General features: G+C 33.6%; 1 protein-coding gene across 1 annotated transcript; it reads right to left on the bottom strand.

The window, feature by feature from the left end:
- Positions 1–58: 58 nt before the first annotated feature.
- On the bottom strand, positions 59–17687 carry LOC129233745 (potassium channel subfamily K member 6-like). The gene is made up of 5 exons (XM_054867723.1): positions 17220–17687; positions 5119–5250; positions 3752–3963; positions 2018–2204; positions 59–748 (listed from the first exon to the last, which is right to left on the bottom strand). The coding sequence occupies exons 1-5, from the start codon at positions 17431–17433 to the stop codon at positions 495–497; spliced, it is 999 nt and encodes a 332-aa protein (XP_054723698.1). The 5' UTR covers positions 17434–17687; the 3' UTR covers positions 59–494.
- Positions 17688–27250: the final 9563 nt, after the last annotated feature.

Here is a 27250-nt window from a genome sequence, read left to right as displayed (position 1 = left end):
GAAATTATGATTCGCTGTGAGTTTAAAAGTCAAATAAAACACATTTCTCTCAATTTTGCTTTATTTCTGCCCAAGATGTAAATAATAGTTTAGTAAAAACAATATCAAATCGATAAACATTCCTTATAATTTTTATATGCGACACATAAATGAACGAATATGAATGTATGAGAGAGAGAGAAGTGAAAATAGTAAATAATACTAGAAAAGACATGGTGTAATATATTTCCCTTTGTAACACATTTCCATTTTTCGAATTGTAAGTAAAAATGAGTTATGTCATGATATTAGTACTTCAAAAACTAGGTTGTGATTACTTTTTTTAAGTGAGAAAAATCTTGATTATTTGTTGGGAAATATTGAAAAGCAAGGAATGCATGAAAAAATCAAGGACATTTTCTTCATAAATGTACATCCTCTTCGCTCTATTATTTTATTTGATGAAACTTTAATTCTCTATTTTACATATTCAACTCATTTGGTGCATAGCAGTGCTAAGGTGGCATTAGTGGTTTGTTGCTCTCTTCTGATTTGTGTGTTGGGACTATTATAGCTCCATAGGATTTCATTTTTGCTTCATTTATTGAAATCTTATGATGTGGTCGAGTAAAATGTTGTTTCTGGAACTTCATTTGATTCGGGTTGGTGAATGGTAGAGGATCCTCATAGCGGCAGTCATAGTTATGGATGAAATCAGCTGTCATGGCCATCATAAACATCATAACAGTTAGGCCAGCTATGATGTAAACTGTAAAAAATAATAAAATGTTATGTATATAATGCAACTTGACTTTTTCATTTTACTGGTTATATTAACTATTGGGTATATCAAGATTAGAAAAATCATTTAGACACGAAAAATTACTACATATTAAATTGTAATTATAGTTATGTCATAACTGAATTGAGGAACAGGTTTTTTTTAAGGATTTAGGGGACATATATGATAAATGAAGTTTGCTGTATTGATTATTTTGAAAGTTTAGCGCTGTTTAAAAATACTAATTTGTTCACTAATTCTGAAATCTTGATATTGTGTTCATTTAGGTTTCAACAAGAGCTTATCGTAGTGATTATTGGTAATAAGTAAGCTAGTTGTTTTGCACTTACCCTATTTTTGTGTTTGTTAATTGCCCCATTTTTGCATTAAACCATCAATTCATTTTCTCATTTTATAAATCTACTTGAGTTCAACTTTTAAATAATTAGGAATTATGCAAATCAAGGGAATTGCACTTGGAATGTGTGCTGAGTTTCTATTCCTTCAAATTTGCACTAAAAAATAGTTTATTATAAATTGTTACCATCAAAACAGTAACACATAATATTTGTTAAGTGCAGAAAGCTTGATTAGGCAATATTTTGGTTTAAATTTTATAAAATGCTGTAAATTACTTAACAATGAAATATTTGATTCTTCTTTTCAGTTAAAAATTTAAGATGCACTTTTTATGAACTAAGAGAAAAAAAAAACATGTTATCTTTTGATTTCCCTAAATTTAAAGAATTTAAATTTTTATTAATATTTCTAAGATATTTTGTAATTGAAAAAGTTAAAACTAACCATAATTTTTCATTTTTGCACTTTATAAATAAAGCCCCATAATTTTTATTTGAAGAAAATGTTCTTAGAACCTCTTTTATCTCCTAGAATCAATATTTAAGTTATGATCTCTCCTGTTAAAGTATTTTGTGTTGCCTTTTTTTTTTCTTTTTTACTTTTAATATTGTTTAAAAGTAATTAAGCATAAAGATTTCACAGGAATCACCGATGTTCGAACTCAAACCCAATCGATTAAATTAGAGATTTCTGCTTTTGATGTTCTCAGTACTGATGTTGTAGGATAAAATTTGAACCTAAACAAGTTGAAAGCCAGCTAAACATATTCCTTAACTTGCAGAATCATCTTTTAAAACTTTGCATTAAGTTGATTAGGTTATGCCATTAATTTATGCTGTATCCCACCCCAGCGTGTGGCATCTGTAGTTGTTTCTATACATAAAATTTTGGACTTACATGTGGCTCCATACTTATACAGTTCTGTATAGGGTGAATTTGGGTTGAGTGCAGGAACAAAGTCTCCTAATCCGACTGTAGTCAGAGAAATAAAACAGAAGTATATGGCATGAAACATACTCCATCCCGTCTCATAGAAGGAAAAGAACACAGATGGCAAAATGAAGCAAAACAGCAGAATTAGTACCTGTTGAAAAAAGAAAAAAAACTTTTATGAATCGGCAAGATTTTTGTAAAAATAATGTTTTCCAGTTGTGTCTCATTCTTTTGAATTTAGTATTAAGAACAACTATGTTATGCTGTTGTAGTATTTTCTTTTCTCTTCTCTTTTTATAAGTATTAATTGTAGAATAGTGGTGTGGTTCAATAATAGAAAATGTGCCTCAACTCTTTTTAACTAGAAATCTGTTTTGCATACGACATAAAAGAGTATATTTTGCATTCAGGCAAAATAATACAATATACAAGAAACTATATTTTTTATTAGAAAAATGCATTTCAGGGAATGATTATTGAAGAAGGCTCTGTGATTTCATTTTGATCAGACATCCAGAAAAGTATAACCTCATTCAATGAAATATATATTTTTAATTTTCCCAATCAGTTGTATGTCCATTAAACTGACTTGGTCAATAAAAACACCAAATCATAATGAATGAATTATGTATGTCAAACTGTTTTTTACAGGGACAAGTTTGAACCTTGACTCAAATGGTTCTTCAAAATATGAAGATAAAATATTCGATTTGAAGAGTTAATTGACATCTTTAGACTTAATGATGCTCATTGGTTATTTTCACTTTGTTCTTTATGAATTCTGCATACTAGTTTTTAAAAATACTAATTACTTTTATAATTGAAATTGCATGCAGTTAAATTAGTCAAAAACTAAAATTAATGTATTTTTCTTAAAAATCTTTTTTTGGATGGGGTGGGAAGAGGCATATTATTACTTTATTTATTAAATAGAATAATTCTACTGTATAGTACGGTTTTATTATTATTACTTTGTACTATTTCATCTTTAATCGAACAGCTTTCTGCATAAATTGTATTATACCTAGCTTGAGCTGAAGATTTTTATATCTGAAAATATTTCTTAATAATCAATTTCATTCTAAATTGATTTTACCTCAAATATGATTTTTTACTTGCCCACTTTTCCTATTGTTGCATAACTCTGTCTCTTCCTAAAAACAATAGATTGAACCAATTTGGGAAAAAATTTGTGAATCCCATCCTTGTATATGGATAATGTTTCCAAACATTTCGTTACAATATTGACTTGGCATTCTTATAACATGCTTGTTACTATTCATGGACAATTTCAAATGGTAAAATCAATGTTTAAAAAAATACAAATTTTTCCATGTGTATATTATTTGAAGTTGATTGAAACTCTATTTTCAGTGCTGAAAAAGTTTCAAGCTTCAAAAGCCTAAGCACTTTTTTTTTTTTTTTTTTGAAAAATGGGTTATGCAAATTTTTGGATATTTTGTGTTTTAACAATATTGCTGTTTTCTTTGAGCCCCGATGAAAAAGTGGATAAATCATTTTTTATCTTTTTTTATTCATACGAAATTTTATTCTCCTGGCACAAGTGTAAAATTAGTTTTATCTGTTTAATAACTTTGATGAGTGAGAGGAGTCAAAAAATTTGTTAGAGTGCGTTGTGGCTTTTAATGTGTTTCACATGATGTAAGCTTTGGATTAAAAATCTATTTATGTACTCACCAAGATCGTTGTCACATGTGTCAGTCTGATGTAAACTGGTTTAACCAATCTTCCTAGTTTGTGGAACAATGAAGCTTTGTAGGCTTCTGACAGATTGATCATTTTCTGAACATAGGCTGCAAGCATCACCAATGTTACTGGAATTCCCAATGCTGTATATGCTATGCATATTGCTTTGCCTAGATCAGTTGATGGAGTGATGTGTCCATACCCTGAAAATATAATTTAATGGAATGATTAAAAGGTTTCTCTATTTGAAGCTGGTTCAATATGCAGTTTGTTTACTGCTTGATATTTTGCTAATGAATCGGTGATAGATAGTGTTGCTATAATCATTTCCCTAAGTGTGCCATACTTAGTGAAATATTCATTGTATTACAAAGTAATGTAATTGTTCTATTTTGTGAAAATTTGCCCTTAAGTCTTGCGAGAAATATTCCAATCATTCCACAAAAGTTTGGGAGGGTGTGTCTTCCGTTGAAAACAAAATACTGTTCAGCCAAATGTGTACTAGCATGTTATTAATTCCTTTTACAAAAAAGGAAGTATTGTATTCGCGAAAAAATTTTCGCTCAAAAATCGGCCTTAATTTCCATTTCGCTCACCCCTGAATGAATGTTGAGTTTTTCTTTCAACCCGACCACACGTAGATATATGCCTAGGAACGTACAGACACCCGAAATATCCATTTTGACGATCCCCGAGTTAGTTACAACGAGTTTTCTCGTGACGTCTATGTATGTGCGTATGTCGCATAACTCAAGAACGGAATGTCCTAGAAAGTTGAAATTCGGTACGTAGACTCCTAGTGGGATCTAGTTGTTTCACCATCCTTTTTGGTTGCATTCGGATGCTCCAACGGTGGTCTTTTGCCCCTTTTTGAGGGAAAATCATTGTTAATTTCGATGTAAATTCAAGTGGGGTTATAATTTGGGGGACACTTGGCGATATATCGCCAGTCTTTTGGTCGTCAAGTTTTGTCGCCAACTTGGCGGCAAATTTGGCGATTTTTTTTTTAAATCTGGTTTTAGTTTGGCCACTGTTGGTGATATTTAGAGAGTAAACTATTGACTCACATTAAAACTGCTAATAATGAGAAAATTATATTAAATTAGAGTAAAAGTAAAAAGGAAGTCATGTGATGCACACATCAGCTCGTTTATACATCTCAGTTATTGTGATGTTACATAAGTGTCAAAATGAATTAAAGGGAAAGTAGAACTACATAGTACACCAAAGCAATCTAGGTCGATGAGAGGCTATGTAAACCTAGGTCAATTTTCAAAAAAATAGCACAAAATCCTTTGAATTAATTCTGAATTTATGTTCCAAAAGTAAATTAAGAGAAAATAATAAACAATACATACCAATAGTTGTAACAAGGGTAGCACAGAAGAACACCGAGTCTGCAAATGAAAACTTGGCAGTCTTATTGGGAGACTTGATGCCTCTTATACCAAGTGACTGTAACTCGCTCAAAAAATCGTCAAATGCTTCGGCTGCAAAAGGATAAGGAAAATGCAATTTTAGTGACTGAAAAAAAATTCAATGAAAAGCAAATCAATCTTCATAAACGTAAGAGTTTTCTGTGATACTAGAACAAAATTTCAATCAAAGGTAAGGTACATAAGTGATTAAGAAAAGCAGCCCTTTTTCTTTTGTCTATTTTAGAAAACGCATGGTCAAAATTTTCTTATTCTTTTTCCCCTATGTTATCCCTCCTCTATCTCTTTGTATTTTGGCTATTTAATGTTTTTACTTTTTCCACTGGTTAAAAACTTTAATTAATTAATTATTATTGTTATAATTTATTATAACAATAATTATATTGTTATAATAAATTATATTACTAGAAAATCGCCCATCAATGTATGAGGGGTGAAAATTTCTTCTACATTTGAACGAAGCCATTGCCTGTTTGGTGATATTTTGATACTTGACATTTTAACCCTAACTCCAGTGGATTAGCCGTCAACTCCAGGAGATAGCGTTCGTTGTTCACCACTTTTTCGTTTCATTATTCCCCTGAAATGACCAGTGAAACAGTTAAGTTACCGGATCCAGTTCAGCCTTATCACAATAAAGCCTTTCTCTGCATGTTAAACATTGCCAAATTATCATGCCGTAGCGCGAGTTTCATTGTTGATGACGTTATTAGCGTTACTCGATCATTGGCTATTATATAAATGCTTTACTTGCCAAATCGACTAACACCATAAAACAAAAAGTAGAGCATAGTTATGAAGAAGATGGTGTTATCCACATGAGTAAATAGGCCCTCGTGTTACATATTCTGCCATCTCTTAGTCAGAAATGTACTGAACCAAAACTTTAATATAAATTCACATGCTACGCATTGATAAAGCGCTAATAAAGCAGAAATGAGGGCTTTTTTTTTAAAGTGGAGTTAATCGATTTGGCAATTGAGACATCCATATATATGCGGATTATTTTTTTTTATATTTAAAAAGAAATGATTTTGTTATTATTAGCACCAGGACCTTCTTAATTTCTTTCTTTCTTTTTCTTTATTTTTTGTTTTTTGAAGAATTATGAGTTGCTTATTGGCATTCAAATGGATTACTATGAAGAAATATTTGAAATTGACCCTCCAACATTTAATGTAGCATAAAATAACTGTAGTTGCACCATACTATTGAACTTTTGAAAACGAAAGGTTCATATCGCCAACTGCTGCATGTGGTTGATCGCGAGGAAGACCTAAGAAGAGATAGTAGAACCAAAGGACTTTGGGTGACACTGTGTTGATGAGGATTTTGCCATTCTCTAAATTAAGAATTGGAGGCCCTTTTCCGGAAGGAGAATGGAATTTGAAAACTTCTGAAGAAGCCTTGCCGTGTTGTACCAATGCTGATGATGAATTACATATTAATAATTAAGTGATCTGTGATCAATCTATAACTCAAGCGATTGCTACGCAAATAAAAGTTCAAAACTACTAGTATAAGAAAGAAAGTGCTGTAAATATTTAAAGTTGGAAGCTATGATTTAAATTTGAAATATAACGCATTTGTTTCTTATCAAATCTGATAATCATGAAATATTTAAAAATAAATATTCGCGTCGATTTTAAGCATCAACTCCTTATCAATCAATACTTATAGGCAAAAGCAAAGAAGAATCATCAGTCAAACCGGTCACGGTGTGATAATGTGTTACAATCGTTACATATAGATTACTAAGAAAGTTATCTTGAATCCCAGAGGGGCTCTTGAACTTGGAATTGTTTCCTACAATCATATCGACTTTTTCATGCACTCCGCTGCACTGATATCCAGTGAAACAGCATTGAACCAGTTTCGATCGGTTTCATGTAGTACCAGAAACATGCTTAGCTATGCTGTTAAATTTCCTATAAGATTGCGTTTATCCACTTAAGAACTTGACTATTCTTTATAATTTTGATTTCAATCTTGTTCGATGCATTTTTGGTGATAGTAAGGCAATTTTTTTAATGCTTCAAATTGTTGAAATTTTTTAATTCTTGTTCATGGCACATCTTAAAGGTGTTGTCATTTTGACTCTTTGAACCATAAAATCTCTACAAAGTGTAAAATGAAGTCTCCAAAGAACGTCTGTTTGTTTCAATACTTAAAACTCGAGAACTACCCGTCCGATTTCGCTGAAATTTTCACAGCATCTGTATTTTAGCCCTGGAAAGGTTTGCAGAGCAGTTCGGAAAAAATTCGACGAGTAGTTCTTTTTTTATTCTAATTTAGGCCCAATTTTCACATGAATTCCCTGATATGGGGGTGAAACATTACTTTCACATATTAATATTACATATCATTAGAAAGGGTAGAATTTTCCACTTTCAACGCACTTTGTTTCAATACTCTAAGTTAATTACGGCGGGAGTTATTTGCGTTTTTAGCTCGAACTGTTTTGGCTTAGCTGAAATTTAGGCACTACTTTCTTCATTAAATCTATCAATGAAAGGTGAAGAAATTGTCCCACAGTTTTCTTTTTGGACACCATTAGAAAAAACTTTGTTTCAATACTCTAAGTTAATTACGGCGGGAGTTATTTGCGTTTTTAGCTCGAACTGTTTTGGCTTAGCTGAAATTTAGGCACTACTTTCTTCGTTAAATCTATCAATGAAAGGTGAAGAAATTGTCCCACAGTTTTCTTTTTGACACCATTAGAAAAAACGATATTTTTTATTCCAGATTCAACTCGATCTATGGTTGAAAAATTAAGCTTCTATCTCGAAAGGAAAAAAAGTTACAAGCTTTTTTAAATCAAGTTCAAAAAATCACATTTCCAATCAAATTGTTAACCATTTCCTTTCGCATTTTATTTCCTTAAACTTATTTTATTTTGTGTTTCCATGGTTAACTTTTTAAATACATCTTTCTCGATTTAATTTCTTAAAAGTATTTCAATATCTGTCGTCATTGTTTGGAAGGGAAATTTTACATGGTGTTTTTTTTAAATTTATTTATTTAAGCCTGATCGTCGAATATACGTCACTTGAAACAATTTTTATTTCCAAGGTGAACCGGGCAACGCAGCTAGTTAAATAAGTATACTACGCAAATTCAGGTTGCGCGTGTGGTGTCATCTGTTACAGCCTTCACTCGAAAAATTTTCAATTGTATAACTAACCTCTCTACATTTTAGAAGATAGGCATAAACGGGTGAAGTTCATAAAATATGAAAATTACAATTAACTTATTTGGTTTCAGTAGACTTTCCATATTTTTATATCGAACACAGAGCCGGCCTTAAGCCGATTAGAGCAAAAAGACCCAATTGGGCCCCGCGCCAGCAGGGGCCCCGCTCTAAAAAGTCTTTTTTTTTCCCTTTCTCCTGAAAATAAATAAGAAAAAAAGAAAAGAAAAGAAAAAGTTCAAATGAACTTTACTGATATTTATTATAATACGCTTAACTGATACTTAATTTGGTAGTATGGAGCTATTTTCAGTTCGACTAATAGATTTAGGGAGAGTTTCTTGTCTATATCCAAGGCCGTATACCCACTGTACTCCATTAATTCCGATCTAGAGAAAGGGACTAGGTAGTGTGGAACCAATGGACAAATTTTTAATGATTATCGGCAATTAATACGGTGAGCATTAACATACAGGTCAAGGGGCCCTATCCCAGGACCGTACTATCTCATGGGCAATGCAGGAATTTACCCAAAGCCCCGAAAGTTTAGGAATTCTCAAAAGTTTTAGTTCAGGAATTCCCATTTTCATTTATTTCACTTAATATATTAACTTTTATTATTTTTTTTATTTCTTCATTTTTGTTGAAAAAAAAATGCTAAAACTCGGCAGCAATGACAATTTTTCTAATATACAATTAAAACTAAAGTAGGTACGTTTCTAAAAAAAAATTAATAATAAAATAAATAAATAAATAATTGAATAAATAATAAACTTCAAATAGTGCTTGCTTAATACGCGTAAAACATTTCTATAACCATTCTAAAGAGAATAAATTGCCTATTGCTTTCATTCCTCTCCTAACGTTATACATTTAGCCTGAAATTTGGTTTTGAAATCTTCAATGTCTACAAATTTCTAGGGCCAGCTATCAAACCCTGACATTTCTCCTAATGTAAACGAAGGTAACTTAAAATGCTTTTTTAAGACTTCAATTTCAAAAAATTTCAGGAAGAGGCTACCCGAACGCCTACCCTTACCTCAACTTTACCACCAAAGACTAATTACATCATGAAGTTTTCAGTTTCAAAACATTTCCAATCAAGGAAGATTCATAAATTTCACAACGCCCTCCCCTTCTCCCCTAACATCTCCAAAAGTAGTCTAAAATAGTGTTTTTACGATTTAAATTTCAAAACATTTCCAGCGGAAGGTCTCTGAACACCTCTTTCTAATGACCCTTTTTCTAAGCCTCAGCACAATAGCTTAAAATTTCGCATTTACAAAATATTACCACGAGAAAACTCTTGAATTCTTCCCTTTCCATGAATAGCCTAAAATTGATTTCATTTTCGAAAAAGATTCCGGGCAGAGTCTCCTCCCTTGTCCTCTATCGTTACCAAACAGGGCTTTAAACTGCGTTTTTAACACATCAATATAGAAAATTTTTTGAAGAGTCGCCGAATCTTCTGACGTCACTAATGATAGTTAAAAATAGCGCCTTAAATCCTTGAATTTTGAATGTTTTCTGCAGGCGATCACCAAATTCCCTTTCTTCATCTTCATCAAACATTACCCAATTGGGACTACAATTTCGGAAAAAAATTCTGAGAGAAACGCCCAATTTCTTGTCGTTATCAAAATTAGCCTCAACTTATCCTAAATTTGAAAAAATAATTAGGTAAGTAGAAACCTCCGCCCCCCCCCCTCCCTTAATTTCACAAAAAAATGCCCTCATTTGCGGTTTCAGAGGCCAGCTTTGAAGACTCTTCCGGGGACCGTAGTCGGTTTATCTAACTTCTAACTCCCTCCTCATTTCCGTATGAAAACTGCTCAGAAAAAAAAGACTTCAATTTTGAAGAATTTCCAAGAGGAGGTCTCCCATTCCCTGCAACTCCGTTCTACTTTCGACATCAACAAAGACAGTCCAAATTTTCTTTTTTAGAACTAGAAAATTTCGGTGAATTTTACTTTTCTGTCAAAGCAATAAATTGCTCACATAGGCGGCTCGTACGTGAGGGAGGGGAGGGGGGAGAAACCGCCCCCTTACTTTTCAGAGTTAAAATTAGTGATCTATAGGGAAATGATTTTTTACTGGGTGGATTGATTTATTTCCCTCAAATAAAAACTGAAAATTCCAACTAAATGGACCTTTTCGTGTATCTCACGATAATTGAACTTGATTTTAAAGTGGGAAGTCTACGGTGACCATTCGGCCCTATTTTGGAGGCCATATTTCACATGTTTTGGAGATTATTTAATCATGTTGAAATCCCGTAATAAAGTCCAATTTTACAAAAAAAAAAAAAATCAGCACCAGGGGCACCGTTTCCTAATCCCCACACTTCTTTTGACCCACCACTTTTTTCGTGCACCAGCCGCCTAAGATAGTGCATAAAGAATTTCACGGCTACTTATCTTACGTTCTTATAAAACTAACATATTTTTGTGGGCATTCATTCATTCATTTCTTAATAAATAAATGAATAAATCAAAATAAAAAGTGATGTAGCAACTTGATGGAAGACGGATAATTGCAGTGATTTCGAATAATTGCCCGCCGCGGAAAAATCGACGCTATTTCTCAAATTTGTAATAATTCTATAAAGGGCCCCGCCAGAATTCTGCAATCGGGCCCCGCATGTGCTAAGGCCGGCTCTGATCGAACAATCCGAACCCGGACATATCGGCGATGAACTCGTTACTTCTAAATTTCTGTTTTTTTTTTTTTTTTTTTTTTTTTTTTTTTTTTTTTCCAAGTTTATGCGGATTTTCTTAGTAGTGAAAGAATGAATTGAAACTACATAGAAGCCTTACTATATCGCTGAAATCAAAAAGTTATGTAGAGGGACTGAGTTCTACTTTTCACTAAATGTGACTTTTTTACTTGAGAACTTCAAAAAAAAAAAAAAAAAAACTCACAACATGAAAGTTCTGAATTAATTTTAACATTTAGCCAATGTTAACTATCGAAATCATAAGTGTTCCAAAACGAACTAGTACTTCGTCCGGTCTACTAAGTTCCGTACTAATTTTTTGCAGCTCAAAAGTTGTGCATGATGGAAAAACTATCTCCACTTGGGTACATGATCCGAGCAAACACATTGCAAACGCAGTTATTTTTTAAATATTTATACACAAAGTACCAGTTTACCTGTTGTATGGTAAGGTTCTCTCGGTTAATTTATAGTGAACACCCCACCACTTAGCTGTAAGCCTTAGGTTTCACCATCCGAAGGATTCCGCGTAGCCCCCCCCCCCCCCCTCCCGCACGGCCGGGTGCGACAGTTCATAGTGGACTGTATGGTAAGTAGGTAGGTAATAAAACTTCAGTAAAATACTTTTATTAAATAATTAAAACATTTGGTAATAACAAACTATCGGTGCGCCAGCACACCTCCACCAGCACTTCAGGTAAAGACCAGGGGTAAAGACTGCCAGCACTTTAGGTAAGACTGCCTCGGTGCCTCGCACTGCCAAACGTACGAGCTTTTATCAACCACAAGGGCGCCACTGGCACAGTCTTTCGAGTTGAGACGCAACACTGTACCTGTTGTATGTTTTCAGAACTTAAACCGCAATCCAGCCGTTGTTTTTTAATTAATTGGTTCGACAATGTGTATGTTCATCGAATAGGTGATCTATATTTATGGGAATGTTTTATAATTTCATTAATAACTTGTACTCTCTCTTCTAATAACGACTAGGCTATTGCAATTGAACACATAGGTCCAAAACTTAAAAAGTATATTCTTTTCCAATTTTAAAAATTGTCGAAAACCTGGACACTTACCCAGTACAACACTAAAACCCCAGGACTATCCGGGCTTCGAACGTATGGTAAGCCTAGATTTTGATAAGTTCTTACATGTACTGTCCACTGACCCCCCACCCCCTAAATGACGGGCCAGTTATAGAATTGATAGTCTACATCAGTACGGTTACATTTGAGCATGTAACTAAAAAATTATAAACACCCAAAAGTGAACATTCTTATGATTTCAAGCGGCAGCATAAAACCAGGTAAAGTCGGGGGGGGGGGAGTACAATAAAAAAAAGAGCTACCTCTTAAAGCAATTAAACCTGGCAATAAGTAAATAGAAAACCGACATTTTCATTTATATCATTTTATATTTGGGACATATTAATGTATTTAAATTCTTAAAAAGTAACAATCATAATAAGAATCATAATACAGATGATTAATTAAATGATATGAAAAAGGAAAAAGAGATTTACAGAGACAATTTAAAGAGATATCTGTTCTCGGCGTTATATTTCCTTTAATCTTATCTCAAAAAATTTTCATTTTTAGGTCTGGATTCGTTCTTTTGTTTTCTATATTCGCAATAATAATTTATTTTAGTTAGTCGTTATTTCCTTGGTAATAAATCGAATCATGTATTATCATTTGGCATCAAAAGTAGCTTTAAATTTATTTTTGAGCTTGCTTTTTCCAATCAAAATTATTATTATCATTTTTGTGGCAACCATTTCCTTTAATAATATTTCATCGAATGTTTTTACAGCAACAGTCGTTCTCACGCATTCCCATTTGTTACGCAGCTTCATTTACCACATTTCTAGTTTAAAGTTTAGAGAAAAAAATGTGATACGAAATCGACATCACGTTTTGAATTTTTGCTAAGAAGAAACTTCTAGGCGAAGATTTGATGACAGAATTTCTTAAATTTTAAAATCGATCAGTATAAACTTGCAATGAATATTAAATTATTCATCAGGAACTTTACTGTAAATGTTGCTTTCCGTAAACGGTTGTTCCTTGGCAGAGTAGTGGCATTCCGCAAGGTAGGAGCACGGAAGAAATTTCTACGATGTTCAAAGAGCTTTTATTGAAAAAATGTCAGTTAAGGTTAAAGGTCAATGCATTTTATTACGTGTTATATTTGCTTCCCAATTAGAGATATAGTGAAATCCCGTTACAACGAATACCAATACAATGAAATATCCATTTCAACGAAATCCATTTTCAGCTCCGAATTAATTTCCATTACATTGCTTAAATTCTATTACAACAAAATTCCCATTAGAAAGAACTAAATTTTCAGTCCCTTGAAGTTCGTTTTAACGGGGGGTTTCACTGTTCTTTACTAATAATAAAGCTAAAAGTATGTATGTCTGAATCTCTGTGACGCGCATAGCGCATACACCGTTCGGCCGATTTTCATGAAATTTGCGCAGAATTAGTTTGTAGCATGGGGGGTGAGCACCTTGAAGCGATTTTTCGTAAATTCGATTTTGTTCTTTTTCTATTCCAATTTTAAGAATATTTTACCGAGCAAATTATCATAACGTAGACGAATAAATTAGCGAATTATCATAATGTGGAACCGTAACATGGGCGAGCAAATTGGCGAGAAATTCATCATACATTAGTTGTACATATACAGGCGAACCAAAAGACCTTTTAATTTTCTACAACAGACAAAGCCGTGCGGGTGCCCCTAGTTAATAAATAAAAAAGCAACCAACTAGATGAAGAGGTATCGTTGTCGATCATGGAGGTTCATGCCTATAGTTTAGGTTACAGTATTGCAATTTTTAACTTGAACAATTAAGTACTTTTGGTAAACTTCACTTACGATTCAACAAATGATCAATTTGATCTTGTAGCAATGATAATGCCGGAAACGAGAGTTAGTTTCTTGCATCTATCGCCATAAAATAATAGGAAATATTGCGGCTTTTGTATACAACGGGTCAGAGTAATCACTGTTGTAGAAAATGGTGTTTTTTTTTTCGTAAAGTGTTGAATAACTATTAAGATATCGTTTCCAAAATTTTAAAAGTACTTTTTAAATATTAATTTTCGTTAGTGAAAGATACATATTGATACCGTGGACACTTCGCGGCACCTCTCGTCACTTCCTGTGGCACCCCAGGGTGCCGTGGAACCCAGTTACCCAGTTTGAGAACCACTGGCCTAGATGGCATTCAACCCAAGGCAATTCAACGGAACGGTTAAATGGGGTCATTTCCAAAATTTTAAAAGTATTTTTTTCTGAAAGAACTTGCTTGAAAATATAGCATTTAACCATTTTTTAAATTATTTGTTTAAGTTTAATATTTTAAAAAAAAATACTTAAATCGTTGCGCTTTCATTGTATACATTTCTTGCCGATGACATCACAAATGATGAAATGCCATTCTGTGTTGCCATTCACAGAGCAAAATATTAAATTCGCAACTTTACTCACATGTATTGGCAACGATATGGTTGCAAGCGTAGAGCGCAATTTTAATTCGCTTCTTGATTATCGTAACTTGGAAAACGCGGTACAAAATACGCCAAATAGCATCATTTGTGAAGTCATCAAGACCACGCTTTCTTTGCAAAATCGGACGTTTTAAAAAATTAATTAAAAAATAACTATTGGAAAAATAAAAAAAATTTCTGGGTCCATGTTTTTTTTTTTTTTTCTTCTTCTTTTTTGCTTATTTTATCAATTTCAGTGACTAGAAGTACCATTTTTGACTGACGGAAGCAACCCCATTCCCTATTTGGTAGAATTTTACTCATTTTAATAATGTACTATTGTTATTCAGAAAGAAAAAAAATGATAAACAATAGTGTTAACCGCAAAAAAAGTGCAAAACGAAAGGAATATATATATTTCATAAGTATGTCCACTTTTTTCTATCAAGCATGGACATGGTCACACAAAAGGAAAATATTCATTATATCAATTTGAAACAATAAAGAGATAAAAATTTAGTATTAAGTGATATTTTTGTGTGCCTATGTTTTGTATGTTCTCACAAAATCGATCAGTAGAAAAGAAGATTAAGTTTAAAACTGAATCAAAAGTCACTTATATTTTAAGTTATCTCTTTAATGTTGCAATTTTTTAAACAGTATCATTCATTCACCATTACAACTGTTACAAATTTCTTACTGCATAATTTTTTTAATTTTTATTGATTGCTTCATGTTTATAGTATTACGATTTATTAATGTTCTTTTTGTGTGACATTCATTATGAACATAAAATCTGAAAGGCTAGACTGATCTTTATGAAAAATTTTAATTTTTAGAGCCACGGGATAGTGAAATGATATAAAAATTTTAAAAGAAAATACTTAAAAAGAAAAAAAAATTCAAAATCTGGCTGCAATCCTTGATTCTGAAACAAATTGATTTTTTAGATACAAAATGAAACTGTAAAGTTTGTTTTTTACAATAACATTATATTTGCAGTGAAGTATATACGGCAGCTTTTCATGTTTCCGTAACCATCATGTCTTTTGTTCGTACGTTTTAAGATTGAAATAATATTATTGATACATTATTAATATTATTGGAATATTTAAATAATAATTATTTAATACATTAAACGGAAATCATAAACGTATGTGATATAGAAATACTAAATCAACATATTAATAGCGTAATGTCCAACTAAATAAAGCATTATTTTATTCTGTAATCTAATCAAATAAAAATCCGAGATTAGAACAAACTTGAATTGATTTATTTTTAGACACCAATAGAAAATAGGTTTTTGATGTATAAGCTGGAGCGATAAGATATACGTATCTCTCAAAGACAAAGTTTAAACTATTATCTTTTTGTCGAGGGCAAACAGATGACGTTTGCTTACACGATGTTGAGAAATTCACGGTAACAGTACCTGTATATCTACATTCGCAAGATACACAAATGTGATTTTGTATAACATGAAATGTCATGTTTGCTACATGACATGTTTGTAACATGTCATTTTTCATGTTGAAAATCGTAACCTATAGAAAATAGTTATACGAGTGGGTAAATGTTTTTTTGAAATATGATTATTTGATTCCTTATTTCATCGTAATCACTTCCCATGCAAAATGTTAAAACAATTACAATAATGAAAGTTTAATGTGACTAGTTTATTTTTTTAATCTTTTGCGGAGGTATTTAAATCATCTCACAAAACTGAATTGGAAGTTTAATTTTGAAAAACACTTTCAAACAGCCATCAAAAATGGTGTTCTATCGAATATAAATTAGAATAAACCATTATCTGCTTTCTACTAACATTGCGTTTTTAAAAAAACGCTCAGTTAAAAAGAAAATAGAAAAAAAAAGAGTTCTAAAGGAGAAGAAACTTTAAATAATTAATAAATTAAGCTGTAATGAAATTGTAATTTGTTTAAGGTTAATTATACATATCGTGATTGCATACTTTGATATACTTCAATTTTCAAAAAAAAGGATTATTAGAGTGGTTGCCGCTTTTCAGTACTGATGATGGAATTTCTTCTTTGAAAAAAGTCAGTGGAGAAATTTCCGTCCTATGGGAAGTTTAAATGAAAATAAACTTTTAATTTGAAGGACAGAAATCTGTCCGCCAACTTTCTGCAAAGACGGAATTCAGTACTAATAAATGGCGTCCGTGTTACAATTGTTTTAAAAGCTATTTTTTCACAAATTGAACTATTCTATAGTTTAAATTTTCAATGAATTATTTGTTATCTGGTTTCAAATATTAAATTATTATGGAAAACAATACATTTGATTCTTACATTTTTGTTTCAAGTTGAATTTCAATAAGGTTATTAGCGTTTTAAAAGTACATTATTATTTCAAAAACAAAAATAAATTCTGCACTAAGTATGTTTATAAAGGAAAAAAAAAAAGATAAAATTTTGGGAAGATAATTGGAATTTGGAAAATATTTAATTTCAAAATTAAAAAAAAGCTGAATTAGAAAACAAAAGATGCTAATTTAAACAGTTTGACTGAGCTGCAGAACTACCAAACATGCATCATATACACTCCTTAAAAGTATGTTTAAAAATATTGTGGAAATATAAAATGTACTCACCAGGTACGTCAGGATATTTGTTCATGATTTTCGCCTTTACATTCCATACTTCTTCATTCGCTTTTTCGATTTGAGGGCCTTCAAGGAGCCAAAAACACAAACCTCCCACAGCCAAATAAGCGACAAAACATAAAGTGCTGAAGCTGAACAAAATACCTTTTTTGTTCTCTGAAAACAGAATTTTCTGACTCGCTAAAAGAGTTATTAAAGTCATTTTCACTTTATTGCAAATGGACGATAAATAAGAGATTCGAAGCTTCTATCAGTTTACTTTTGGCTGATTCGTCACCTAACCTGACCATAAATCCAATGCAATTGCTTAGAACATGTTAATTTTGACGAAGAGCACATGATTTCTAAATAGTTCATCGGGATTGTTAAAGACTTCCTATTCTTATGTTCTTTTGATGATAGCAGAGCTTTCCAACAAAAAATGGTATTCAGCGAAACTCTATTTATATTCTTCAGGCAAAATGAATTAAAAATAGTTCTGTACTGTTAAAAATGGCTCAAAAGTCTAATTGCTCAACAGGATTTTTTCTAACCGGATTTCTGTTGTATTACTCACGGGAACAATGAATACATTTTCGGTGCGGATTCATTTTTCATAAATGAGAAGAAAGAAATGCTGAAACGAAAGCAAAAAGAAAGCAGAAGCTTCCAAATGAAATCTCCAAGTATTCAAAACCTTTCCAACCGCTTTTAGACACTACTAAAAAGTATCGGTGACAAAAACGCTTTGGAAATTTTTTGAATACTAGGAGATTTCACTTGGGCGTACACAGCTAGATTCGGAATGCAGTTTTTGAGAAACTGACAACAAGTAGATTGTATTATTCACGACCAGGAAGATTATATAGCCCGTGTCCTGACGTAACTTCTCACTACCTATCATAATTCCCGCCTTGCTGCTGATAAGCTGTTTGATATCTGCTCCAATTCTCCTTACCGCCATTTTTGTCTCATGTTTTGTCGTCCTTTGTACATGTACCATATACGCAGTGGAAAAATAGGGGAAAAACAAAACGATGCACCTACATAACAATCCATGTGAAGACATTTTAAAAGAGATTATTTTTAATTAATTTTAACTAAAATGGTTACTGTGCCAATCCATTTTGTCAATTTGGAGAGTTTACGAGATCTTCCCAATTTTCGATTAAAAACATTGTTGAATTTTCTATCGTCTTTCCTGAACGGGTTTGCAACAAATTGGGGGATACTCTCGGAAAAATTAAATTCCTATTGAAGTTTCGCGTTGAGGAGAGCCCAGATGTCTCCATCTGATAGTGAAACCGTGCATCAAAATTCCCGTTGTAATAACTATCCGCCAATAGAGGCGTCACATGAAAGAATGGATGAAGGGGGGGGGGGGATAGATTAGGTCTACAAATGGTAAGAAACCAAAACGCAAACCCATTTTAAACAACAACAAATTAGGGGTGTAAGTATTTAAAATATTTTTCTTATTATTATAAGGCACTATTAATTATTTTTACTTTTTTTATGCGTTCCCTTTAGTTTTAGTTGAGACATTTTCAGATTTCAGGTGGCAGCAAAATTCAAAACATTAAAGTGCCAGTCACCAGTGCAGCCAGAAATGCCAGGGGGGATCAAAAATACCTTCTGGAGGTGGTTTTTAATCAAAAAACCTTCTGAAATGTTTTTTTTTTTTTTTTTTGATCAAAACAGCCCTTTTATATGCATAAGCTACTGTATTAGAATTTGCATTTATGTCAAAACCAATCGCTGTGCCTCTGGAGGGCTTACCCTCCCCCCTCCCCCGCTGCGCCACTGGTGCCCGTAGTAGGTTCTTACTAAGCTGGGGATCGAATCCGAATCATCTGCGAAAGAATAGTAACCGCTAAATCACATGAGACTTTCATATTTATCACTGACCCGAGCAACGCCGTGTAATTTTTTTTTTTCGTATAAGACCACATAATTAATTACTACATGTTTGCATAATTTATTTCAGAAATTTTATTTTTGTAATTGACCTTGATTGCTTATTATCGATTATTGTTGATAATTTAATTACGTTAAACGCACATATTAACGTATTTAGCTTCTCTTCATCACCGAATACCCCGCTTAATTGTGTTAAAAGATAGAAATTCTTTAGAAACGGCATTTGCTTAAGTTACACTATATAGCAAAAGTGTAAGTACAATAGACATTTAGTTCATTGGCGTAGCCAAGATGGGGGATTGGGGAGCTGGATACTCCCCCCTCAAGGGAGCAACAAAATTTTCTGTATGAACACATGCAAGAGCCTAAAATTGCGCTTTTTGATCTTTGATTTCGAAAATTTTCATCTGACTCCCCCCCCCCCCAAGGCTGCAGAGTCGGAAGAAAAATTTCCAACTCCGACTCCAGAATTTCGGAACTTCCAACTCCAACTCCGACTCCGGCTTATTTATTTCTTTTAATTTATTTTTTCAAATCACCCCACCCCTAAACAGAGATTGAAATATTAATTCCTTTTTATGAAATATTCGCGTTGTATATTATTGCAAACTAAGATGCATACAATGTTAGAAATTCAATTTGAAAATCAAATTTTCCAATAGTTGCGATTTCTAAAGTGAGATTACTTAAAAATTCCATTTAAAAAAATGAAAAGAATTAATTTGCTCCCCTTTAATGTTTAACAAATAGATGTTGATCAAATCCTGTGCTTTCACTTTTTGAAAGCACAGGAAAGAGTGGGAGAATGAGTTTTGAGAGAAAAAAAACTTTTTGCTAAGTCACACAAAAAACTTTTCTTGAGAGGGGGCGGTCCCATCCCCCTCCTGGGAGAAACCCATCTGGTGGGTGACACCTCAACTTAATTTCATAGTCTATAAAAATTGAAATACTTTAATTCTAAAACAAAATCCCAATAATAAATCTTAAATTTCATCTTAAAAATTTCAACAAAAATAGTGCACTGTATTGCGAAGAGAGATCGGGTACATGTATATCTGGAGTAAATTTTATACAAAATGCGGCGGTTTACAGCTTTGTACGAATAGCTTTTACTATATTTACATTTCTTGGCTCAATTTTTTAATTTTATTGGCAGAATTAAATTTAATATGAAGATTTTTGGATTAACTACAATTATTGAGTGTTATAACAAATAAAACATGTACTAATTTTATTTTGTACTTTTCAGTGATAACCTAGCTTTCTTAGATAAAGTCTTTAAAAAAAACATTTATATTTTATCGGATCTTTTGGATTTGCGCTTTCGTGCCAACATTTATTTGAATTTAACCAAGCACCCTCAGAAGTTTCCCGGCTTGCTCAAGCGATTCCTTTCTATTCCTTTTATTATTTTATAACTGAGACCGAGGTTAAAAAAATATTATTATTTGAAAGTGATTATACTTAGAAAATGTTAAGCAACAAAACTGTTTGCTAACAGTTGCTATCAGTTAAATAAAGTTAGAAAATAAGCAAACTATTACACGGCGCGGCGTAGGTAGCTGTTACAGAAAGTTCGATAAACAATCAAGCCAGCTGGTTGTCATAATGACAGTTACCTTCTTATTAGTACGCCTTTATACATGTAATCAAATTAATTGGTAGTCAGTTTTTTAAAAAATGCAAGGAGAATCAGTGAAAGTTAAAGAAAAAAAAAAGAAACCCGGAGTCGGAGTCGGCATGTTTTCGAACGACTCCTTTACCTCAAAATCAGACTCAACAGCCCTGCTCCCCTCCCCCTTCTCCCACTTAAAATTTCCCGCTATGCTACTGCTTGAATTCACTTTCCTGCAAAAACTCAATCAGACATGCATTTAAGATACCGAGAACCAATTGAAGAAGCACAAAAGATATTTTGATCACCCTACATCAGCGGTTCCCAACCTTTTTAGCTGCGCGGCCCACCAGTTTTGTAGAAAATACCATTGAGGCCCACTAACTACTATATATTACTTACACTGTCAGCATTTTTTTTTTGGGTGGGGGGGGAGGGAGTGGCATTTGCTCGTTTTTTTCCGTAAGTGTAACTAATATACCATATTAGGATTGAAAGTATGAAAAAAAAAAGAGTTCTGGAAATGTAAATCTCCCTTCATGCTGCACCACTGATATAGATATGCTGTAAAAGAAAAATTTTCAAAATAACTTTTAAAGAAAGAAATAACTTTATTGCATTCACGTAGCTGTAAGAAAACTCAAAAATAATTCATCAAATTTAAAGCTCCATAGGATGGCGCTGTTTCTCCTCCACGAGGAAGTGAATATATAGATTGAAACTGGATAGTTTTAGTTTCAAATACCTCGCAACATTCAATGCATTTCTATATTTTTTTTTAAACTGCAATGAAAAGTCTCATTTAATAAGGAAGGTTGTGTCAAATGTCTCAATTCACTGGTTAATTTTGCCAGTTTACGAAAAGAGGAGCACTTTTAACATGAAGCTAATACTAGTTTCTTTGGCAATTTTCTTTAAAATAGTTCCTGTTTCACAAGAATTCATCTTCAATTATAGGCTAATCCTAAAGAAATATGAAAAATCTTCATCTTTTGTTCCTTATTGGCTGTGTGTCATGGAGAGTTTTTGAGCGATGATACATCTAAAAAGGGAATTTTCGGGAACCCCCCCCCCCGGAAATTGAGACCCAGATTTATCTTGGTTCAGATTCTCGACTAGTGTCTACGGCCCAGTAACAAGCTGCTCGCGGACCACAAGTGGGCCGCGGCCCATGCATAGGGAACCGGTGCCTTACATCGTAAAAGGCTTAAGAATAAACTGTAAATTTCACAAATTAGTTTTATTGTGTACGCACAATTATTCAATAGGTTTTCTTAAAAGCATTCACATTGACGAAGATTTAAGCATTTCTTTCGAAAATATCAATTAGCTTCTTCAGTTTTTAGCTCAACAGCTGAGTTTTCCAAGAAACTTTATCAAACTTTCAGAAAACTCGACAGCTTACAAGATAAACCATTACACTGAAATTTGAGATGATAAAGTGTAAACATTAGTGTAAACAGTTTATGATAAATATAAATACTTCAATTAAAAATTTCTCCAAAAAAATCTTAAATATATTTTTTGTTAAATTTCAACGAAAATAGTGCACAATAAATACCGTCGCGTCGATTTTACGGTTATGAAATGTATGTGTCTAACGTGACTTTTATGTAAATTGCGATCTATTTAACGCTTGGCTCTTAAATATAATTTCTCTGCACCACATAAGTAAAAATTTCATTTTGAAAAATGGTCTGAATTTCTTGTTTACATAAAATATTAAAAGTTATTTTTCTTGGGGGTGGGGGGGGGATTACTCCGAAAATTATCACCCCGGATGACACCCGTGCTAGGCTACTGACAAATGAAAACTCTTTTATATAGGTAATTTTATGCTCTTTAACTTATGAAGGAATGATTTTTTTTCATACGTTAATAGTTTTTGAGACATAAAACGAACCTATATAATGCTGTTTTAGTTTCTTTTGCAGCTGAAGGAAGTGCGGAGATATTTAATTTCCAAGTTCGTGAATTTTCAACCCAAATCCACGCTAAAGAAAAAAAAGGGGGGAAACTGAAGGAAAAAACAAAGTCACCTTTTGAAATCCAAGATGGCGGCACGAGTTCCTCCTATGGTGCAGCTCTTGTTAGTTGAGCTGTGACCTTGACTATATTTACCTGTTTTAGGGGGGTCTACTCGAAATAGACGTTTAACTGACTCGGATTTTAGTTGGAATATTTTTGAAAAACTACTACGGAAGTTTCTCAACTCAACTTAGCGTCAATTACCCCTCCCTATTTACTGAAACAGAGGTAAACTTAGTTAGAGTTGCAGCTCACCTTCTCAGAGCCTCACAATATTTACGGTCATATTTTGATAGGCAATCCGGCTGAAATATATTCCTCGAACCATAATTATGTATAAAATTGTGTTTTGTTAAAAAAAAACAGAAGAAATACGTTTTGGATTCAATACTAACAACAGGCAAATGTTGGAATTAGACGTCTTTTTCGCGCTTTTTTTTTCAGCGGAAACCAAATAAGCAAGCTTGTACGATAAAGATAACGTATAATAAATGACAAAAATAAAAAAAAAGGGAAAATTTGCAGTTACTGTCCTTTACCTGCACACGGCAGAGATGTAGTATAACTAGACTCAAAACTCCCTAGCGACAGCCGCTGACCACTATTAAACGCACTAAACATGAAGTGAATGGGCAAAAGCGTACAAGAATGCAACGCTGTTTGCATCCTATCAGGCTACGGCAAACGTTGTTTGTGCGCATGCGCTTTTCGGACGCTTGCCCGTCTACTCGCAGGGCTCAGTTGCCCATGGAAGTGGTTTCTGGTTGCGTATCTATTTTATAAATACAACTTTTATGATCCCTCCCTGGATTCACCACTGGACGGATCGAGGGGTGGATCCAGAACTCTAGAATTGTTATGTCCTTTCAACTTTTCTTACATTTATTTCAATTAGTAGTTTTTCATTTTATTTTATTTTATTTCGAAATTCATCCATTGTTTGGTGCGGTATAACCTTTTTTGCGCCAAGTCAATAAACCCTACCAAGTGGCCCTGCCAGATAGTCCTTCTCTGCGGGGCTTTTGGTCATAACCACCCTTATGTATACAAAATACCGTATTAAGATTGTAATATGTGTTAAAACCAAGGATTTTCGCTGTTGAGAGATGATCTCAAAACTACCACTGCAGGGGCAAACCGAAGTGAAATTTTTGGGAGTGCAGAAATTTTCAATTTGCCGAATGGATTTCTACAATTTGGTGACTGGTGATAACTTTTACTAATAGAGCTCCGAATTTCATCGAATAATAATTTTTGCCGATTGGATCTCCAAATTGCCGAATAGAACTCGAAAATTTTCCGAATTGTTAGACAAAATTTTGCTGAATACGGAAATTTTTTAAGGTCGCAGTGACTTCCCATCGGGGCAGTACTGCACCCCTGGCTGCGCCACTGAGCCAGCCAATGCTGTTTCATAAAAGTTTGGGCATCGGAAATTGTTCTGTTTTCGTTTGTTCGTGGTCAGTCATGGCGTAGCATCCAGGATCAGGATTTTTTTTTAAGTGCGAAATTTATCTCCATACACGTGCATCGTCACAAAGTTCTTGTTAGCTCCGCCCCTATGCGGAACTTTGTTCCGGTAGATGTCGGGGAACCGTTTGTTGATATTTATCCAGCACACGAGCTTCCTTCGAGAAAACCGGCTGGCAGCAGCGCAATGGGGAGGGGGGGGGGACTACCGATCGGTTCGGAGTGGGATTCAAAGTTCTCTGCTCAATGACAAAGATACACATAAGTTCACATGAAATGTCGGAGATTGTAAAGTCTTACTCAGCGTTTTGAAGAGCTGCGATTTCAAATGTTTCCGATTTCGGTATAATAATCTCATAATACGCCGTGCCATTGGCGGGCCCTCACCGGTTCTTTTCTTTTTATTATGTCTTGTTTCGCACGAAGACACTTGCTGATGGATGATGGATGTGATAAAATATTGCTTCTTTCTTGAGAGGGGGGGGGGGGACCAAAGGACATTTCCATGCAACATTGTAATACATATTCAAAAATTGTCGATTATTGACTCGACATTCGAGGGGGCTGCCCAGGGACAAGTCCCCTCGTGGGCACCTCTGAATAAATGTAGGAAGTGATTCGTAACAGAAGAACTTTAATCCATAGCTTTTTTACTCTAGTTGAACACATTTTATGATTTTTAAACATAGCAATTGGGGGGGGGGGGGGAGGATATCACCGTTCCGTGCCTCATCATAATTTATACCAATACACCCATACCAAAATATTGCATTTCCTCAATAGCAGAGCTTGACCACGGAGAGTTGGCGGTTGACCTTGAAGCGAAACAACATTTGTATAACTTGTAAAAGTTTTTTTTTTTTTTTTTTTTTTTGTCACTGTTTTGTAATACATATGACCAGCTAGAATGCGCCTTTTATTGCTAGACGCGTTTCGGCTGATTCTGCCTGTTACAAATGATGTTTCCGCTTCAAGGTCATCTGCCATCTCTCCATGGTCAAGCCTGATTTTAGCCCCTTTGATTTTCTTTAGAAGCAGGACTGGAAGAGGAATTGAATTCAGAAAGTGTTATAAAGTGAAAAATTGATGAGCTCATACAATGAAGGAGGAGTTAAAGTGGAAAACAATGCTGGGGACTGAGTAATTAAGCAGAAATACTCCAAAGCTATTTATAAGCACTTCGTGTCTCAATGCTTCAAGTTAAAAGTTGTATATTTTTAATATTTCAAAGACAGCCCAAAAAAACTGCCCGTAAGTAATATTAGCTGTTAGCAATTTTCTTCAGTATAACATATATAATTGCGTATAAATTTAAAAATTTGAAATATGCGTGTGCTGTTCTGTTTGCTTTTGCGTTTAAAACCAACGGGAACAACCCAGAAATCACTCCTATAAATACTGATAGATCTTTTTAAATGAAAACAAAGTTGTTACTTTTTACCCAGTAGCAGTTGAAAGAAACGGTACTTTCATAAGAACAGAAGGGGGAAAAATCATCGGTGTCATTGCCATTGTTGGAAAATAATTAAAGAAAGGAACTGCGTTTCAAAGTTTGTTTATTTTTCATTGGACGTCGCCCATTTTGACCGAAAGAGGTCCTGTGCATCTACCAATCAATGGCAACGTAATGGAAAACAGGGATTCCCTGGAACGCCCTCTTTGTTTTTATGAGTTTCAGCGATTGTCACGGCCATAAGCGTAAGCGAAATTTAGTGGTCACATGCTTGCACTTAAGTATCTCAAATCCTAAAGAAGCCGTAAGACATCTGGCGCCCATCGTTATTTGTGTTGATTTTCCTGTAAGATTCGCTCAAAAGAAATATGTAAACGGATCTAGGCAAATAAAAAATATAGTCATCCAGAGAATTCACAACAATGCAACCACAACAATCGCAACTGATGAAATGCAGGATATCAAAACATTGTTGTGAAAATTAATTGAAAATATATGCCGCAAGTCAAAGAAGAAATAAGGATCAATAAATTTGAGGGTTTAAAGTTCCTAAATAAAAAACATAGGGTTATGGAATAGTACGATCTATTTGATTGCATTCTCAACTACTATCAGCGGACCTCGAACCACAAAGTGCCTTTCGTAAGAATAATCTGAAACAAGCATAGTATCCAAAATCCAAAACGTATTTAGATTATACAGTATGATTTACAAGTTCTACACTAGCTGTGAATAGAAATACAATTAAAACTAACGCGGCTTTGACGGATAAAAGGGAGGGGTGATGACTTCCCCTTAAGGGACTATGCTGGCAGTTTTACGACAGTGAAGATCCAAAATGTGCTTTCTAGACAATTTACGACGAATTTCAGGGAGCTCTCAACCGGAAATATTTCGGAGTTAAGTCCTAAAAACGAAATTGCGAGCAATCTTTAATAACGTAAGGAGAAGGGATGAGGTTTGGAATTCTCTACTCAAAATTTTTCGAAATTGGGGTTCAAAAATCGGAATTTTACCATCGGCGATTTTAAGCAGAGAAGAGTTTCGGAGACCTTCCGCCGCATAGTTTGAAAAATTGAAATGATAAAGACGAGATTTTAAACCACCTTTGGTAACGTTAGAAGGAAGAATGAGGTTCAAGCACTTTCCTCGGCTAATGTTTCGAAACTGAAGTTCCAGAAATGCAATTTTAAGCGATCTTCGATGATGCTACGGGAAAGAGTTTTCTGTCACCTAAAACAGTGAAGATAAAATACTCTGCTGAGACAAGAGGCAGAAATTATTTGTACATCCGCCCCTTCTTTGGTGAATTCCATGTTGTTTTACTTCCGTTTTGAACGCACAGCAAACAAAGCGACTCAATGTCTTATTTATTAGCATATGGGGCATTCCACGGCATTTTGACATTTATGTAGAGTTCGTAACGTGACCTTTTTTGCCATAACTTTTTAATTTACTGTTTGATTAGCATATTATTTTATTTTGATCTTTTCCTACCAACACACCAGCTCAAGTTAAAATAATTTGCAAATCAAACGGTAAATTAAAAAGTTA

The sequence above is a fragment of the Uloborus diversus genome, unplaced genomic scaffold, assembly GCF_026930045.1.
Source record: "Uloborus diversus isolate 005 unplaced genomic scaffold, Udiv.v.3.1 scaffold_682, whole genome shotgun sequence".
Taxonomy (NCBI): Eukaryota; Metazoa; Arthropoda; class Arachnida; order Araneae; family Uloboridae; genus Uloborus; species Uloborus diversus.
This window is presented reverse-complemented; position numbering and strand designations above follow the sequence as displayed.

Bases quoted from the DNA above. Each gene is read 5' to 3' on its own strand.
- LOC129233745 (XM_054867723.1), bottom strand. From the start codon at position 17,433: ATGACTTTAATAACTCTTTTAGCGAGTCAGAAAATTCTGTTTTCAGAG. The intron at 2,205-3,751 runs GTGAGTACATAA...TTTTTTCAACAG, and splicing joins CACATGTGACAACGATCTTG to GTACTAATTCTGCTGTTTTG. The intron at 749-2,017 runs GTAAGTCCAAAA...TATTTTTTACAG, and splicing joins GTATAAGTATGGAGCCACAT to TTTACATCATAGCTGGCCTA.